The 19159-nt window shown below is 38.2% G+C and overlaps 1 protein-coding gene across 6 annotated transcripts in view; it reads left to right on the top strand.

Annotated features, from left to right (window-relative positions):
• The window catches only part of TASP1 (taspase 1), a 251926-nt gene extending 247770 nt beyond the window's left edge, over positions 1-4156 (top strand). For all 6 annotated transcript variants that reach the window (XM_019752062.2, XM_019752061.2, XM_019752055.2 and 3 more), the window contains one exon: positions 3135-4156. In XM_019752062.2, the coding sequence (XP_019607621.1) occupies positions 3135-3227 (93 nt within the window). In that variant the 3' untranslated portion in view covers positions 3228-4156. The remainder of the gene's footprint in view (positions 1-3134) is intronic.
• Positions 4157-19159: the final 15003 nt, after the last annotated feature.

The following is a 19159-nucleotide window of genomic DNA, read 5'->3' as shown; positions in this document are numbered from 1 at the left end:
TTGGTGTATTTTGAAGTATTTTGCCCATGTACTGTTAATATCTCAAATGATAACTGTCATCATTTTCAATCCTTTTTTTCTTTTTCTTCCTAACTCTCCTTGACATTTTGTGATTTAGCTCAGTTTATTTAGATGTTCTTTTATCATAAACTTAATTGGAGTGGGAGTGTTAGAGATAAGTTTGGATTGGCCATCTGTGTTTTTGTAAATCTCAAGGGATTGCTATCAAGTCCCCTGGTCCGTGAGACAGGAATTTCTTCCTTCTAGTTCTGGGTCTTTTCCATGGGCAGCAGGAAATCAGTTGCTTTCAGACTGACACCCCCCTGGTCAAGTTGCAGGCCATCTGCTTGGACATATGGTCACTCTTTGATCTTTTAACAATTTATTCTCTGTTGCCTCTGGTGCCTGGGACACCAGGCCTGTCAGGAGGCCCCGTTGGATTCTCCCCGCCTCTTTGGGAAACATGAGGATGGATTTTCCTGTGAGCTTTTCTTTTAGGGACAGATATATTAACTAACCTGATTGAAAAATTCCAATTTATTTGTGAACAGAATGTGGTCGTGTTAATATTTCTCCTATGGGAGTCTGCATGGTGGATTCATTCCTAGCTAACCCCTTCTCTTAATGCCATCTTATGGAGAACTATTCTGGACCAGGTAGGAAAGTGTCATTTCTCCTTTGTACTTTTTTTTTTTAATTGTGGTTAAAATATACAAGATACAAATTTTACCATTTTAACCATTTTTTAGTGTATAGTTCAGTGGCATTCAGTACATTCACATTGTTGTGCAGCCATCCATTTGCAGAAATTTGTCATCTTCTCAAGCTGAAAATCTGTACCCATCAGACAATGAGTCCCCCTCCCCACTTCCTCACAGCCACTGGCATCCTACTTTCTGTATTTATGAATTTGATTGCTAGATACCTCATATAAATGGAGTCATACGATATTTGTCCTTTTTGTCGCTTTTTTTCAGTTAGCATAATGTCTTCAAAGTTTATGCATGTTGTGGCATGTGTCAGATTGCCATTCCTTTATCAAGCTGGATAATATTCCATTGTAAGCATATACCACATTTTGCTTATCTCTTCATACCTTGATGGACACTTGGGTTGCTTCCACCTTTTGGCTATTGTGAATAATGCTGCTATGAACATTGGTGTACAAATATCTCTTTGAGTCCCTGCTTTCACTTGTTTTGGGTATATACCAAGAAGTGGAAATGTTGGATCATATGATAATTCTATGTTTAATTTTTCGGTGAACCACCATACTATTTTCCACAGTGGTTCTGCTTTATTCTCGAGCCCTGTGATAGCTACACACCTGTTTTCATAACCGAAGAGCGTGAGATCAGGGTTGAAATTGACTGAGGGGCTTCTGTTCTCTCAGGAATCTTTTTTGTTTAGAACCTTTAAAAAAATTGATGAATGATACCTGGAGGAGTGGTGAGATTTGAGCTTTCTGTGCCTAAGGTGACAAGGGCTGCTAGGTAGCAGAATCAGGCATGCCCTCTTCTAACTCCTCCCACAAGGTTAATGAGGCATCAAAAGAAACAAAAGGTCCACAAGTTTGCCTTTCTGTGGACTTCTCAGATATAATATATCTAAGCGGTAAGGCCCAAATTTGTCCCTCAGATGTGGTAATAAGACAGATTCTCTGACACAGTTCCCAGAGGCCTGGACCTGGTGCGTGAACCACTGACGCTAACACACCAGGAGACACTACAGAGACTGCCTCATCCAACTCGCCACCCCAAAATCAATGGATCTCATCCCTGTAGGTTATAGGTTGCTTCCTGCCTTGTACACAGAAAAACTAAGTACCCAGAGAACATTTCTTATTCTCCAGAACTTTCCAAATTGTTGACTTATGTCAACTACTCTATTAGGACTTGTACCATGAGACTCAGGAATAATGTCCCCTCAACTACAAACCAATGATCTTACCTCTTAAAATTTATGCTTATGTGTTAAAATCCATCCAAAATTTATGCTTGCTTCAGTTTAGTTGCATGAGAGGAAATCCATCCCTCCCTAGGCTGGGCCACCTCACCAGCTGCATCTAATAACGTCACCCAGCTTGAACTCACCTCGGTTCAGTCCTCTGGAAGAGCTTGTTTAGAAAAACAGAATTAGAGAGGATTACCTAAAGGATATGCAATCTCTCTGTTTTTCTTAGAAACTCACGACATTTATCTATCCTTGGATTAAGCAGGACCATCAAAAAAGGAATTCCTGACTGATGTCATCCTGACCCCTTGTGGAACAGCTTTTACTGTTGTCCACTTGGGGCCAGCCTCCTTTGAGTAATGTCATAACATTCAACCCTACAAAGCTCCTTGTACAAATGATGTCTTTACTTACCCACTACACATGGTACCTACTGTATATGAATGAAGCCTTACAGAAGAAATGGCTCCTTGGCCTCGGTCTAGGAACAGTTCTTCTCTGAGCAGGTGGGTTGTTACGATCCTGTGTCCCACGTGAACCACCTGTCTGGTCATGGCCACGAGGAAGCTGAGAGACAGGGCCGCAGTCTGTCTCTCAACAGGCACAGAACGCAGGTTAGATTTTGAGTGTTAACCTCATGCCTGTCTTTACCTTATTTTGTAACCTCTTATTTTTCTTTTTTCTCATTGCCTCATTTACTTTAGGTTGTTGAATTACATGAATTTTTATAAGCTATTCAAATCCTTTAAGGAATAAATTGGAGGCGTAACATGAATGAACCAGATATTCTCAGTTGCTTTGAATGTTCAGAGGACAAAATGTTCATAAATTATTAGCTTTCAAAGAACCAGAATGTACTCAATATAGTTGGCATTAAAACCACTACTATTCTGGGCCGGCCTTGTGGCTCAGGCGGTTGGAGCTCCATGCTCCTAACTCCGAAGGCTGCCGGTTTGATTCCCACATGGGCCAGTGGACTCCCGACCACTCTGTTTCTCCAGTTGCTAGTGTGTGCTTAGCATGTAGAGATGCTAGATGTGAACAAGCAGGATCTCTCGGCACCTGAAGGTTCCCACCAGGCCTGTAGATGCTCATGATGCTCTGGTATTTCCTCCCCCTTTGTCACACAGGTGGGGGACACAGCTGGCACTTCTAATGTTCTCCCATTTCCCTCTTTGCAGACTCACATTTCCAGACTCCCTCCCGGTGCAGTGGCAGGACAGTCCGTGGCAATCGAAGGTGGGGTTTGCCGCCTGGAGAGCCCAGTGAACTGAACCTTCAGGCTGAGCATGAAGAGCCTGAGAGGCATTTCAGAACCTGAGCTTTTGGTTTGGTGTTTTTAACTGAAGTTGGATGTTTTATCATCTTCATTTTATAATTCCTATCGCAGCCTTGTGCACAGTTTGCGACACTAGTGCTGCTATGGTTAGTGGTTAGTGACGGGCCTTTGGCAGGTGAGCGGGACTGGGGAGAGAGAGAGAGAGAGAGAGAGAGAGAGAGAGAGAGAGAGAGAGAGCTTACGTGTGCACAGTGTGATTGCTTGCTTCTCCCTTGATGAAATAGAAACTCCTCCTTATTGTGTAACCTAAGACCAGGAATGATTAAATCATCTTTACAAAATATGTGCTTTAACTGTTTACAAGTAAAACCTAAAGTTGCAGGAAACATTTTTATTTCATAAAGAGGTACCTACTGTCGTGATGTAATGTGTCTGAACTGAAGAGTAAATCTACTTCTTTAAATGATTTGACAGTGGTAGTGCTCCAGTAATAAGTAATAAAGTGTTTTTATTTGTTAACCAGTTTAAGTGGATCCTGTGGTAACTTAAACTGTTATTCTCATCCCTCATATGGGGCATTTTTCTTTAACAAAGAATGGTTTCAGTGAAACAATCTAGCAGAGAATTAAGGTCAGAACCTTTTTAAATAATAGTCTTATTGATAAAGTTTGTACTTCGTTCCTCAAGCCTTTCTAAGCTTAAATATTGCATAGCTTCGAGCTGTATGTACTATATTATGAAAGAATATGTAAAGAGAACATACAGTAATGCACAGTCCTTAATTTGTGTATAGTGGAATGTTATTTACAATGTAACTGTAAATAAGAAAGCAAAATTTATGGGAAAATTCAATATTATCTTTGTTTTTTGTTTAAATATATTTTTAAGGTAAAGGCACAAAAATAAAAGAAGCATATTACTGGGTATATGGTGTGTGACTCCTCTTCACAGACTAATAAATTATCTTTCGAATCCTAGATTGGAGAGCCATTTTTTATTTTGTTTGTAAAAAGTTACTTCTTCCAGAAATCATACCTTTAGCCTTCTTGCTTATGACTCTGATTGTTCAAAATCCAGTCTTATCTTTGTGCATTAGATTGGACACTAGCAAGGTGGAAATTGAACTTAGTACATTATTGAATGATCAATATAGAAATCCCTAAAATATCCACTGCAATTTTATAAAAATAACAAAGGGAAGGAATAAGAAGAGTTTCCTCTGAAAAACTGTAGTGGCAGCTGAAAACTCAATGGTTTCAGTTGATAAATTGCTTCTAAATGTTATATTTAGTGATTCTGGGGCCACATAAGAAAACCGAGACTTTTCCTTTTGATTTTCTACGTAAGAAGTGGCTATCGAGAAGATACTAAAGATAGACTTGCTCAGGGGGTGGAAGTTCCCTGTACCGTATAATCATGGCTCTGGGCGGTAACTGATAAAGTCCCGGATGAAATTATATACTTGACATCAATGTATGGCCAAATTATAAAGGAAAGACAACCAAAATGGAGTGGGTGTAAATATGAATGATTTGGGAGTCGCTGACTTATATTCCTCGTACAGGCAATTACATTTGTCTTGCTATGTTCTCTAGACAGGTTGGTGCCGTGGTATCTGTTTCTCATTCTTAACGAGGCTGAGAACTTAGTGAGAGATGGGCTGGCTGGTGGGGAGTCTTTGGCTTCAAAAGCTTTCAAAGACCTGTTACCTGTTGGCAGGGTTTTTTCAGGAACTGGACTGGATCACGTAAAACTATCAGGACACTTTGGAGTCTGACAATCATCTGACCTATTTCACCAGGAATGCCATGTCTTTCATCTCCTTTTGACTTTATTCCATTCATATTTAAAAGTTTGGGCTTGTTAAAAACCCCTTTTAAGAAGAGTTTAAAAACTGGTCAGTATAAAAGAGCTCAGCTCTACTCCAAGAACAGTTTAAGACTTTATTCTCCAGTTTCTAATTTTTTTATTTGGTTTAATTTAAGGAATATTGTGAAACCAGGAGGGGAAAAAAATAATAGTTAGAATCACGGAGGCAAAAATGTAATAGGTAGTACAAGTTCCTTCATTATAAGATCAAATGTCAAGGAACAGACACTGTATCCAGTGGATATTGACAGATATAAAGTCAACTTCATTTCACACAAAAGAAAAGGTAGAAACATAAGAAAGTAACCCTATTTCCTAGTCTGATTTATATTACGTACAAAGATTCTGAAGCTACATTTTAAGGTGCCCACTTTTAATGTGGATGATCTTAGCTGTATGTCTGTATTCTATTTCTATTTAAGTCCTGAACATTGTATGTTTGGTTCTCCTGAGTATAATTAGCCTGGTCTGGGTTCCTCAAGGCCATCCCTATGATCTTGCTCTGGTTTAGAAATGGGCATCTTCCGGTCTTGGTGAGGAGGTGGAGTGCATGTGTTCTGCCTTAAGGAACCTGGCTAGCCTGCGCTGACTGACGACACCTGTGGCAGCCTTGTCTAGGCTTTGTCCTCCTGTCTTGTCAGCTCTGCCATTTCTCCTGCCTCCTGTGTGTCTGCGTATGGCAGGCATTTTCTCGTCTTTGAACTGCCACTTCTAAATGTGAACTTGAACTTAGAGATCGATGTCCGTTAGAATTGTGTACAAAATATATAGAAATAAGTCCAAAATGCTAGTCTTTAGGTTCTTGTCAGTGAGAAAAATGGATGAGTTTTAATTCATGGATATGGGGACATACCTATTGGCTACTCAAAAGCCTTTTGTGCCTAATTCCTCATTTTCTCCTGTGTTTGAGTGTCAATATTGCGTACCAGATCCCTGCACATAAACAGGGTGACTTTGTTTTGAAGCATTGGATGGAGGGTGTGAGGGAGGAACCAACGGAGTAAAGAAGGGAAGACTTAGAAAAATCTAGAATTATTCTTGAATCTTAAGACTCTACTTAATTATCGTGCAATCTTTTTTTTTAATCTGGTCATTATTATAAAAGCAATCAATGCTTATAAAAACTCAAAAAATAAATAAGAAAAAGCAAGACAAAAATGAACTCATAACCTCACTTCCCTAAAGACAGCAGTTGATAACACTTTAGCTTGATGCCCTTATAGACTCTTTATGCATAAATTTTCTATGTGTTTTTAACATAGAAATGGAGTTATATGACCCCCCAAAATGGTGTTATATATCCTGTAGTTTTCACTTAATAATATCATAGAAAGAGTCCAGACCCATAGGGGTATATAATACCTAATTTTCTGCTTCCCCACACAATGCTGATTCTGCTAATGCTGTTGAACACATATATTTTATCCTCAAACTTTTGTGGAAATTCCTCACAGTTCTGACAGTACAGTCAGCATCCATTTTCTCAGGCTACAGGGCCATCCACTGAGCACTGTGGAAGTCTTTGCCAATGAAAGGCAACTTGGAACGCATCCTAGAATAGACCATTTTCATTGTCTATGGGTCTTTTGTTTCAGAGGGCCCCAGACAACTTTTAAAAGCTCATATCTTCCCCTCTGTGCCTGAGGACTTTTTCTGGATACAGCAAGCCAGAAGTGCCATGGAATCAGCACTCCCCGGAAGCAGTTTTCAACAAGTGATGGTCAGAATTTCACATATAAATGTACTCGCTCCCTTGCTCCTTGAGTGGGATAATTCTGAGCCGTGTGTTTCATACTCTTGTTGAGAGATACCCCATAGGAATTAAGATTTAGTTGCTGGCTGTAGTAGTTGACTTATTAAGGCACCTTGTATTAGCTTTTTTCCCCTTCCCTGTACCCTTCTCTGTTCTCCTACCTGTGTTTCCTGGAATCATTTACCAAATGAACTAACTACTTGCACTCTACTCTGTTTCTCAGGATTGCTTTTAGGGGACTTAAAACTAAGAAACTTTCCATAGTCTATTGGCCACGAGGCCTTGGTTGGCCTTTGTACCTTCTCCTACAGAAGGGGGACCCATCCATTTACTGGTGCACCCCACTGGGGTGTCTCTTCCAGCCTTACACTCCTGATGAACCATTTTCATCCATAACATCTGATGAACATTCTCCAAGTGCTAAGGCTGGATGTGGCATGAAAGTGGAGGTTTACAACTAAGTCAGTCTTGACACAGACCAGACGGCTGGAGACAGGCAAACACTTGTAAGGAGCTAGTGAGTAAACAGCAGTCCATCAAGGATGGATGGCCACCTTAAAGAAAATGAATTGTGTTGATGGTAGTTGGAAGAAACCATGGCCAAAGGCATGTTATGACTTGAAGAGATTTGAAGAGACCAAAACAGCGGTTGCCAGTGTCCCTGGTCATGAACACATCTCCATGATGACCTCACTATGACAACCTCATATGGTGTCCATTTCCTGAGTGCCATCTCTCAAGTCTGGATATCCATAACATAATTTTATGATTAAAAAATTCTTAAATGCCTCTCAACATTTTCTTAAGACAAAATGTTTATGAAGTCAAACACATCACTTTTGTCCCGACATAAACCCCTCAATTGCTCAAAATTTGAGAATCCTTTTGTGTGTGAGGCCCAGTCTCTTTGTCCAACTTAAGGTTGCAGTGCTTAGTCATGGGGTGAAGGACCTACAACAGGATGGTGGATGGAAGGTACTCTTCCCTCCCAGGAACACTGGCCCAAGAAAAGGCTGGACCCAGAAGACATGAGCCTTTGTGTGTATGACTAATTTGTTTTAATTTAGCTGTATTCTAAACCCTCCCCAAAGCTGATTAAATAGGGGAAGGATCTGTGGGTGGGCGAATGTAGTGAGGTACAGGTGAGAATAGGTGAGTGGGAGGTTGGCAACAGAAAATCATTTTACATTAATATTAATATTTGTCCTGGGTTGTTAAGAATTCTTAAGGAGTATACTGCTTTTCCTCAACACTCAAGTTGGGTTCAAGTTCACAAGGTATCAGTGCAGATTCTATCATCAGAGACCCACAGGCTGACGAAATTGACCAGGCAGTTTTTCTTTTCCCACATGCTGCTGTCTCTGAAGTGTATGGCTACAGGAAGGATTAAATCTAAAACTGGCAAGCGCCTCCTTCCAAGGCGGTGCCCTCAGCTTCCAGAAGTCCATCAGCCAAGCCCAAGGTGGTTCTCTATGAATAGCTATGGAAAGCGGGAGGGAAATAAGCACGGTGGTATCTCTACATGGTAAAGACACTGAAGCCCTGAAACCATAGTGGCAAAGCCAGAAAAACCAGGCGAGGGTGTCTCTGTCTGGAAATGCCATAGGTATTTCACTGGTTGTCAACAGAGTTTCAGAAACTGGAAAGAAAAGAATCTAAACATTCCTTTAACTTCTGCTGTTGCTATTATTGTTTCTCCTAAAATGGGCTTTCCTAGCCTTGGAAAATCCAACAATGCTTAAGAGATAGAAGATCTTGTTCTTCTAATAAGAAAAACATTGTTCTCTTCCATTTAGAGGTAGTAAGATTTTAATCTAGCCACCCAAGTCTTTCCCTCCAACCTGTTAACTAGCAGTCTTCTCCATCTGCTTAATGGTAGCTCCATTCTTCTGGGTGTGGAGGCCAAAATTTTTGAGGTCATTTTCATGTTTCTATTGCTGTGTAACAAACTGCCCCAAACCTTAGAAGCTGAAACAGCAGCTATTTTATTTGCTCACAATTCTGTCAACTAGAGTCGGCTTCATTCAGTGGTTTTTCAGCTACTCTAGTCACCAGTGTGCTGCATTCAGCTGGAGGGTGAGCAGGGGACTGGGTTGGCTGAGCTGCCTTCTTTCTCCATGCAGGCTCAGGACCTCTCCCTCTGTGCATGGCCCCTTTGCATGGTCTTTCCATGCTACCTCTCCTGCTGGACATGGCGGCTGAAGGTTCCCAGACACACAAAAGCAAAAGCTGCCATGCCTTTTTTAAGGTTTAGGTCCAGAACAGGTACAGCATGACTTTTGCCACTTTTTTATTGCTTAAGTCAAGTCATCCGGGTTCACCCAGATTCAAGAGGAAGGGACTACATATGCACACGAACACAGAGGCAAGGCTCGCTGGGGGCCACCAACCTGACATCCTTGAATCTACTTCATCTCCTATTTTATACCCAACCCATCAACAAATACTATTGGCCCTCTGTTAAAGTGTATCCTGAATCCAACCACTTTTCACCATCTTCTTTGCTACCATCCAGATAGTTTCTTACCTGACTTATTAAAGGGGTCCTCACTGGTCTCCCTTGGTTCTCTCTTGCCCCCAGTTACTTGTCCAGCTGATAGCCAGATGGAGTCCAATCATGGTGCTCCTCTGCTCAAAGCCTGCCACTACACTTCGCCCCAGCGCTCTTACCAGACCCTGGGATCTGCTCCTGTGCTTCCCCTCACTCACTGTGCTCCAGCCAGCCTGGACTCCTTGCTGTTCTTTGAGCAGCCCAGATATCCTCCCATCTCAGAACTTTTGCACTTTCCAAATGGATACCCATGGCTTGCTCCCCTCTCATCTCTTTCAACTCTTTGCTCAAGTGCTACCTGCTTAATGAGCACCCTCCTCACCCCACTCCCTCCAGCATTGCATATCCCCTGTCTGCTTTTTCCCCCTCTGGCACTTATCACTTTCTAATCTACCATATCATTGACCATGCTTGTTTGGATTACCTGTCTCCCTCCATTTGAAAGTTGTCTTCCTGAAAACAGAGATGTTGAATCATTCATGCTATACCTCCAGCAAGTAGAATGGTGTCTGGCACACAGTAGGTCCTCGACAAATATTTGTTGGATGAGTAAATGAAGGTTCCCTATGGGGACATAGAAGAGACAGTATGGAGCAGTGTATTAATTTTCTATTGCTGCGATAACAAATTCCCACAAATTTAGCAGCTTAAAACAACACAGATTCATTCATCACAATTCTGTGAGTCAGAAGTCCTTTGCTGGTTTCTTTGCTCCAGCTCCCACAAGGCCAAAATCAAGGCCTCGGTAGGGCTGCATTCCTTTTGTGAGGTGCTAGTGGAGAATTTGTTTCCAGGTCATTCAGATTGTTGGCTGGATACAGTTTCATGGGATTATAAGAATGAGATCCTCATTTCCTTGCTGGCCATTGGCTGGGGGAATGTAAATATAACAAACATGCAAATATATATTTGCTTTCCTTATTTCACCTTCTTTAATTGACATAAAATTATGTTAAGTAATAATTATAATGATGTATTGTTGCATTTGTAACATCTATAGAGGTAATGTGTAATAATAATAGCCAAAAAAAGGAGAAGAGAGAATGGAGCCATATACAATTAACATTTCTATTTCAGGAATTATGTTACTGTAAATCTAAAGTTGATTCTGATAAATTAAGATGTAACGGTAAGCTCTAGAGTAACCACTAAGAAAATAACTAAATATTGAAAAAGGGCATTAAAGGAATTAAATTGCTCTAGAAATACTCACTTTATGCAAAATAAAGCAGTAAAGGATGACAGAGAAACAAAGTAAATAGAAACAGAACAAAAACATGAAAGGTATAGAAAACAAAAAAATATAGCAGATATAAATCTAACTAGCAATATTAACATTGAAGTTGTATTAGGGTTCTACAGAGAAATAAATCCAATTGGATTTTTTTTCACAAGGATTTGATTCACATAATTGTGGAACCTGGCAAATCCAAGTGTTCAGTGTTGGTCAGTAGGCTTAAGACCCAGGAGACCCAATTGTGCAGTAGTCTGAAGGCCAGCATTTTGGAGACAGGAGAGTCAAGGGTGCATGTGAAATCTGAAGAAAGTCTCCTGGAGAATTCCGTCTTGCTAAGGGAGGTCAGTCTTTTTGTTTTATTTAGGATTTCAACTGATTACACGAGGTTTACCCCCATCATGATGGGCATGCTGCTTTACTCAATGTTCACTAATTAAAATGTTAATCTCATCCAAAAACACCCTCCAAGTTGACACAAAAAGTTAACCATCACAGATGTGATTGGGTTAAACGACCCAATCAAAAGCTGAGATTGTCAGACTGGATTAAAAAATAAACTCCAATTATATGCAGTCGATAAGAGGCACAATTTAGATTCAAATATACAAATAGGTTGAAAATAAAAGGATGGAACAAGATATATCATGCAAACAGCAACCATAAAAAAACTGGAGTGGCTATATTAATATCAGACTAATAGATTTAAAAAACAATATATTACTAGAGATAAAGAGGGGTATGTTATAGTGATGAAAGGATCAATTCATCAGGAATTTGTAACAATTATAAACATATATGCATATAACAGCACAGCCCCAAAATACATGAAGCAAAGGCTAGCACAGTTTAGGGTGGAGTAGTTAAATCAGCAGTATTGGAGACTTCAATACCCCACTTTAAATATTGGATTGAACAACTAAGCAGAAGATTAATAAGAATATAAAAGACTTGAATAACACTATACACAAACTATTCCTAAAGAACACTCTACCCAACAATAGCAGAATACACATTCTTCTCAAGTGCACATGAAGCATTCACCAGGATGGATCTTATGCCATAGCACAATCCTCAATAAATTTTAAAAGACTGAGATTATACAAAGTATGTTTTTTGATCATAAGAGCAAAAGTGGAAATTACTAACTGAAATAAAGTGGGTAAATTCATCTACATGTGGAAGTTAAACAATGCATTGCCAAATAATGAGTCAAAGAGAAAAGCACAGGAAAAGTAGAAAATACTTGGAAATGAATTAAAATGAAGACATAACATTCTAAAACCTATAGGCTGCAGCTTAAGAAGTGCTTAGAGGGAAACTTATAGCTGTAAATGCCTACATTAAAAAAGAAGAAAGGTCTTAAATCAACAACCAAAAATTCCACTTTAAGACACTGGAAAAAGAAGAGCAAACTAAACCCAAAGCAAGCAGAGGAAGAAAAGAGTGAGGATTAATTAAATAGAGAATAGAGAGACAATAGAGAAAATCAATGAAACCAAAACTGACTCTTCAAAAAGATTTTTAAAAAAATTTAGACCAAGAAGAAAGAGAGAAGACTCAAATTAATAAAATCATAAATGAAAGGGGACAATACTATTGAAATTACAGAAATAAAAAGAATATAAAAGGAATACCATGAATAAGTCAGATAACTGAGATGACATGGAAAAATACCTAGAAAGATACAAACTACCACAACTGATTCAAGAAGAAATAGAAAATTTGAATAGACCTATAACAAGAGATTAAATTGGTAATCAAAATATATTCCCAGTAAGAAAGTCCAGTACTAGATAGCTATATTGGTTAATTGTACCAAACATTTAAAGAAGAATTAATGCCAATTCTTCTCAAACTTTTCCAAAACAATAGAAGAGCAAGTACACTTCCCAACTCATTCTACAAGGTACAGCCACTTCAGAATAGTCAGGCAGTTCTTCAAACAGACGTTGAACTTTTTCCTCCTAGGTATATATGCAGGAGAAATGAAAACATGTCCACACAAAAGCTTATACATGAATGTTCACAGCAGCATTATTCATAATATCCAAAAAGTCAAAACAACCCTAACGTCCATCAACTGATAAATAGATAAACAAAATGTAGTATATCCATATTACGGAATATTGTTTGGCAATAAAAAGTAATAAAATACTGATAAGTGTTACAACGTGGGTGGACTTTGAAAACATGCTACATGAAAGAAGCCAGTCACAAAAATACTCACCTATTGTATGATTTCATTTATTTGAAATTTCTCGCATAGGTAAATCTATAGAAACAGAATGTAGATTAGTGGTTTCCTAGAGGTGGGAGGGACGGGTGAGGGTATAGTTGAGGGGTGATGAATAAGGAGCATGTGGTTTCTTTCAGGATTAATGAAGATGTGCTTAAATTGATTGTGGTACTGAATTTACAGTTCTGTGATATGGCAAAAGCCATTGAATTGTATGCTTTAAATGGATGAATTGTATGATATGTAAATTTAATCTCAATAAAGTTGTTAAAAGATAGAAAATAATTTTAGAATAAATGTTAGAATTGAATACTATGTCCTATGAAATTCTTCAATTTTCCTGGTTGATCATTCCCAGTTTTTCCAAATATTTTTCTCATGCATTGTTAAAAACTAAGGTGTCTATTTTTTTAACATAACCACAATAACCTAGCCACATCATTACATCTAAAACAGTTAACAACAATCTTTCATTTCACTAAAAGTCCATTAAAAGATCAAATTCCCAATTGCGTTATGTATTAGTTTGCTAGGACTGCCATAACAAAGTACCCCACACTGGCTGGCTTAAAGTTCAGAAATGTATTTTCTCATAGTTTTGGGGGCTGGAAGTCTGATATCTCAGTATTGGCCATGAAGACTTCTTCTGAGATCTCTCTCCTTGGGTTATAGATGGCCCTCTCTCTCTATTTTCACATGTTCTTTCCTCTGGACATGTCTTTTTCCTAAGCTCCCCTTCTGATAAGGACATCAGTTATATTACCCATATAAGGTAATTTTACCTTAATTACCTTTTTAAAATCTCTAGCTCCAAAAACAGTCACATTCTGAGGTACTGGGGAATATGATTCAACATGAATTTGGGGGAAACACAATTCAACTCACAATGCATAAATGTCATTTTAAAACATTTGCTTTTTTAAAATGAGGACCCTTTGTAAAGGAAAAAAAAAATCACAGTTTCCTAGGGTTAACACAAATTATTTTAAAATAATGCTACTTAAAAATGTACAAACATGAAACTAGGTGTAAACTTATGTGTATAGTTCTTACACAATCATAAATTCAAGTAGATTTCCAAGTGAATACAACAAAATCCAAGACCAATAAAGTACATGTAACAAAGACATAATATAATGAATTATATTATATTGTTTTAATTGTTCTACCTCAAAGCATTATTTGATTTAATTTTGGTTATTTTGTGTTTTTCAGTTCTAAAATTTCCATGTGGTTTTCTTTGCATCTTACTTTTTTTTTTTTTTGCTGAGACTTTATGGTTTTTATTCATTTGTTTGAAGCATGTTTGTAATTGTTTATTGAAGCATTTTTATAATGGCTGCTCTAAAATCTTTGTCAGGTAATCCTAACATCTGTTGATTTCTTGTCATTCAAGTTAAGATCTTCCTGGTTCTTGATCTGGGTGGTATTTGACTGAAACCTGGATATTTGGGGTATTATGTTATGAACCTCTGGACCTATTTAAATCTTTTGTTTTAGCAGGCATCCTCTGACACTGCTCAGATGGCGGAAGGGAAGTGCTCCCTTCTTACTTGCCAGATGGAAGTGGAAAAGTCCAGGTTTCCCATTTAGGTGCATTGTTGCCCAAAGGGGAGCGATTCTTCATCACCACTTGGGGGGAGGGAGATGAGAGTTCAGGCTCCCACTAGGCTTTTGTTGACATCATCCCAGCTGGGAGGGGAGGGGGCTCTTAACTCCCCAGAGAATGAATGTCTCTAGTCACTGACACTACTCAGTAGCGGGTCTATTGGGATGCCTGTTATGGCCTGATGAGGGAGGAGGTCTACACTCCTTGACCTTCTCTGGAGGAGGTAAAATTGGGATCTCAGTCTTTCCCCCACCTTTGGTATTTGGCTAGAGTAGAGTAGTTATTGTCTAAAAAGATTTCTGTTCTGCTAAGCTGCCCCTTTCCTGGTCTGTTGGCCTGTGAGAGCGGACTTTTCTTGGGTCTTTTTGTGTATGTGTCCACTGGCATTTCAGGGTTACTGGCTTTTCCAGTATCCAGTCTGAGATGAATTAGGCAAATGAAATCTCCAGGAATGTATACCATGTTGTTCCGCATGAGCCAAGGTTCCTAACTGGTCTGGTTTTTTTTCTCCACCTTTCCAACTTTTCTTAAGTTTGTTGTATATGAGGCCTGACAATTAAGTTCGCGAACTTACTGCAATGATGTTGCTAACCTTTTTTGATACCAGAAGGATTATTCATTATGAATTTGTACCAACTGGCCAAACAGTTAGCCGAGTTTACTATTTGGAAGTGGTCAAAATGATGCATGTAAAAGTTAGAGGACCTGAACTTTTCACCAGCAATTTATGGCTCTTGCATCACACCACTGCACCTGCTCACATGGCACTGTCTGTGAGGGAGTTTTGATCCAGTAAACAAATAACTGTGTCGGAACACTCTCCCTATTCACCTGATCTGGCCCCCAATGACTTCTTTCTTTACCCAAAGGAAATATTGAAAGGAAGACATTTTGATGACATTCAGGACCTCAAGGGTAATACTACGACAGCTCTGATGGCCATTCCAGAAAGAGTTCCAAAATTGCTTTGAAGGGTGGACCTAGGTCCTGGCATTGGTGCATAGCTTCACAAAGGGAGTACTTTGAAGGTGACCATAGAGATATTCAGCAATGAGGTATGTAGCACTTTTTCTAGGATGAGTTTGCGAACTTAATTGTCCGACCTTGTATATAATAAAATGCCCCATGTTTTTAGCTGTACTTAGTGGAAGGAATAGGAAAAAGTACCTCGGCTCCATCTTTCCAGAAGCAGAAGTCCTGATTTTTTAAATCTGAAGCATTTATTTGGAAACTGAATATATCATTAGTTGACTTCTCTTCTTTTTTAACTTGATAGCCATCATCTGGGTAATTGATGTATTGACGTTACACTTCATTTCGAATAAGAAACTTGTATTTAACTATCCTTTTTTTTTCAGCCCCTCCACTTAATAGACACCCTAGGAAATTGTGACATAGACATTTCATGAAAATTCCTCGTTGAGAGTTGACTACTACATCAACTGCTGACAAAGGTTGGTGCATGCATAGACTGATACATGCACCACCTGTGCTCACTCCTGAACATAAAGATAATACTACACATGCTATTTATTTTTACATTCAAAATACCTTATTATTTCTCATAACTCAGTTCTCCCACTTTCCCTTTTCCAGCTACCTGAAATCGTCATTTGACATCAACATTACTACAACCTCAAATACAAATGCAAATGAAATAGCCTAACATGAATTACACAGTGACCTTGAATATGTTTGTACTGGCTTATTTAAAATGAAAAACTTTTTTTATTGCTCTTTGCTTAACTGCACTTCACAGCTGTTGTGATTTTTTTATTATTAGTTTCAGGTGTACGAAACAAGACAGTGATTAGACCTTTACACACCTCACAAAGTGATAACCCCAACAAGTCTACTACCCATCTGACATCATATATAGCTGTTACAATACCATTGACTACATTCCCTATGCTGTACTTTACCTCCTGTGACTATATATGCTTTTAAATTATAGTTGACTTTCAATATTAGTTTACATTAATTTCAGGGGTACAGCATAGTGGTTAGGCATTTATATAATTTATGAAGTGATCCCCTCAATAAATCTAGTATCCATCTGACATCATACATAGTTTTTATAACATTATTGACTATATTCCCTGTACTGTATTTCACATGTGCATGATTATTTTGTAACTACCAATTTGTACTTTCTAACCCCTTCACCTTTCTCACCCATCCCTCAGCCCCTCTCCCAAACTATCAGTTTGTTCTCTGTATCTATGAGTCTATTTCAGTTTTTGCTTGTTCATTTACTCTGTTCTTTAGATTCCATATATAACTGAGATCATGTGGTATTTGTTTTTCTCAACGACTTATTTCACTTAGCATAATTCTTTCTAGGTTCATCCATGTTGTTACAAATGGTAAGATTTCATTCTTTTTTTATGGTAGAGTAATACTTCATTGTATATATACCATAGTTTCTTCATCCAGTCATCTATTGATGGGCATTTCAGTTCTTCCATATCTTGGCTACTGTGACTAGCACTGCAGTAAACATAGGAGTGCACATATCTTTTCAAATTAGTGTTCTGAATTTCTTCGAATAAATACCCAGGAATGGAATTGCTGGGTCATGAGGTAGTTGTATTTTTAATTATTTTGAGGAATTTCCATACTGTTTTCCATAGTGACTGCACCAATTTGCAATCCCACCAAGAGTGCCGGAGGGTTTCCTCTTCTCCACATTCTTGCCAGCACTTGTTGTTTGTTGATTTATTGATGATAGCCATTCTGACAGCTGTGAGGTGATATCTCATTGTGGTTTTTACTTGCATGTCTCTGATGATTAGTGATGTTGAGCATCTTTTCACATGTCTACTAGACATCCGTATGTCCTCTTTGGAGAAATGTCTCTTCCGGTCCTCTGCCCATTTTTTAATTGGGTTTTTTGGTTTTTATGGTATTGACTTGTATGAGTTTTTTATAAATTTTGGGTATTAAGTGCTTATCAGATATATCATTGGCAAATATCTTCTCCCATTTAGTAGGGTGTCTTTGTGTTTTGTTGATGGATTCCTTTGCTGTGTAAAATCTTTTTAGTTTGATGTAGTCCCATTTTTTTCTTTAGTTTCTCTTGTCTGAGGAGCTATATCAGTAAAAAATATTAAGTGTAATGTTGGAGAGTTTACTGCCTATGTTTTCTTATAGGAGTTTTATGAGTCTTACATTTAAGTCTTTAATCCATTTTGAGTTTATTCTTCTATATGGTATAAGAAGGTGGATCAATTTCATTTTTTTTGCATATATCTGTCCAGTTTTCCCAACACCATTTATTGAATAGACTGTATTTACCCCAATGTATATTCTTGCTTCCTTTGTCATAGAGTAGTTGACCATATAGGCATGGGTTTACTTCTGGGCTCTCTATTCTGGTCCATTGATCTATATGTTCGTATTTATACCAATACCATGCTGTTTTGATTACTATGGACTTGTAGTATAATTTTATATCATGCAGCGTGATACCTCCAGCTTGTTCTTCTTAGGATTGCCATGGCTATTTTTTGGTTCTCTATAAATTTTAGGATTATTTTTTCTAGTTCTGTGGAAAATGCCATTGGTATTTTGATAGGGATTGCATTGAGTCTGTAGATTACTTTGAGTAATATAGAAATTTTAACTATATGAATTCTTCCTATCCATGAGATGATACGAGGTATGATCAAACAATTTAAAAAAAAATTGCAGTAAAAGACAAATTGCCATTAATTCCCTTCAAAATATTCCACCTCGCTTCGAACACACATATCATATCATTCTTGTCACTTTCTGAAGTAGTTCTGGAAGTCCTCTTTCATGAGTGTCTTTTGTTGCGCTGTTGTGACTGCCTCAATCTCCTGAATTATTTTGACTTTGGGGAAGAGCCAGAAGTCATATGGTGCCAGATCCAGTGAATAAGGTGGATGAGGACACACTGTAATGTTTTTATTTCACAGAAATTGCCGTATACCAGAAGCCATGTGTGACACGGAGCTTGGTCATGATGGAAGATGATTTATGGCACACTTTAAAACACACCTTCTCTCAACTGTAGCTCACACCTGACTGACTGCACTGAACAAGTTGAAACTTGTCACACACTGTTACTAAGGTTTGTCACACTACTTCCCAAATTGAAGATCCTTACCTTTCCTTTGGATGGCACTTGGCAGCAGCATTCACCATATCTTTTGATCACAACCGAAGGCTTTGTGTCACACATCGCTTTCGGTAAGGCAATTTCTGAGATAAGTGAGGGGGAGTATTTTGAGGGGAATTAATGGCAATGTGTCTTTTACCGTAATATTTTTTTAAATTTAAACATTCACTGTATTTTTTGATCACACCTTGTATATGTTTCCATTTATTTGTATCTTCTTTAATTTCCCTCTTCAATGTCTTATAATTTTCTGAGTACAGATCTTTCACTTCCTTGGTTAAATTTATTCCTAGATATTTTATTTTATTTTTGATGCAATTGTAAATGGAACTGTTTTCTTAATTTCACTTTCTGATAGTTCATTATCTGTATATAAAAATGCAACCAATTTCTGAATATTAATTTTATATCCTGCTAGTTTACTAAATTCATTTGTCAGTTCTAACAGTTTTTTGGTGGAATCTTTGGGGTTCTCTATATATAGTATCATTTCATCTGCAGGTAATGACAGTTTTATTTCTTTCTTTC

Source organism: Rhinolophus sinicus, linkage group LG13 (genome assembly GCF_036562045.2).
Source record: "Rhinolophus sinicus isolate RSC01 linkage group LG13, ASM3656204v1, whole genome shotgun sequence".
Classification (NCBI taxonomy): Eukaryota; Metazoa; Chordata; class Mammalia; order Chiroptera; family Rhinolophidae; genus Rhinolophus; species Rhinolophus sinicus.
The sequence above is the reverse complement of the archived record's forward strand: the minus strand, read 5'-3'. Positions and strand labels throughout refer to the sequence as shown.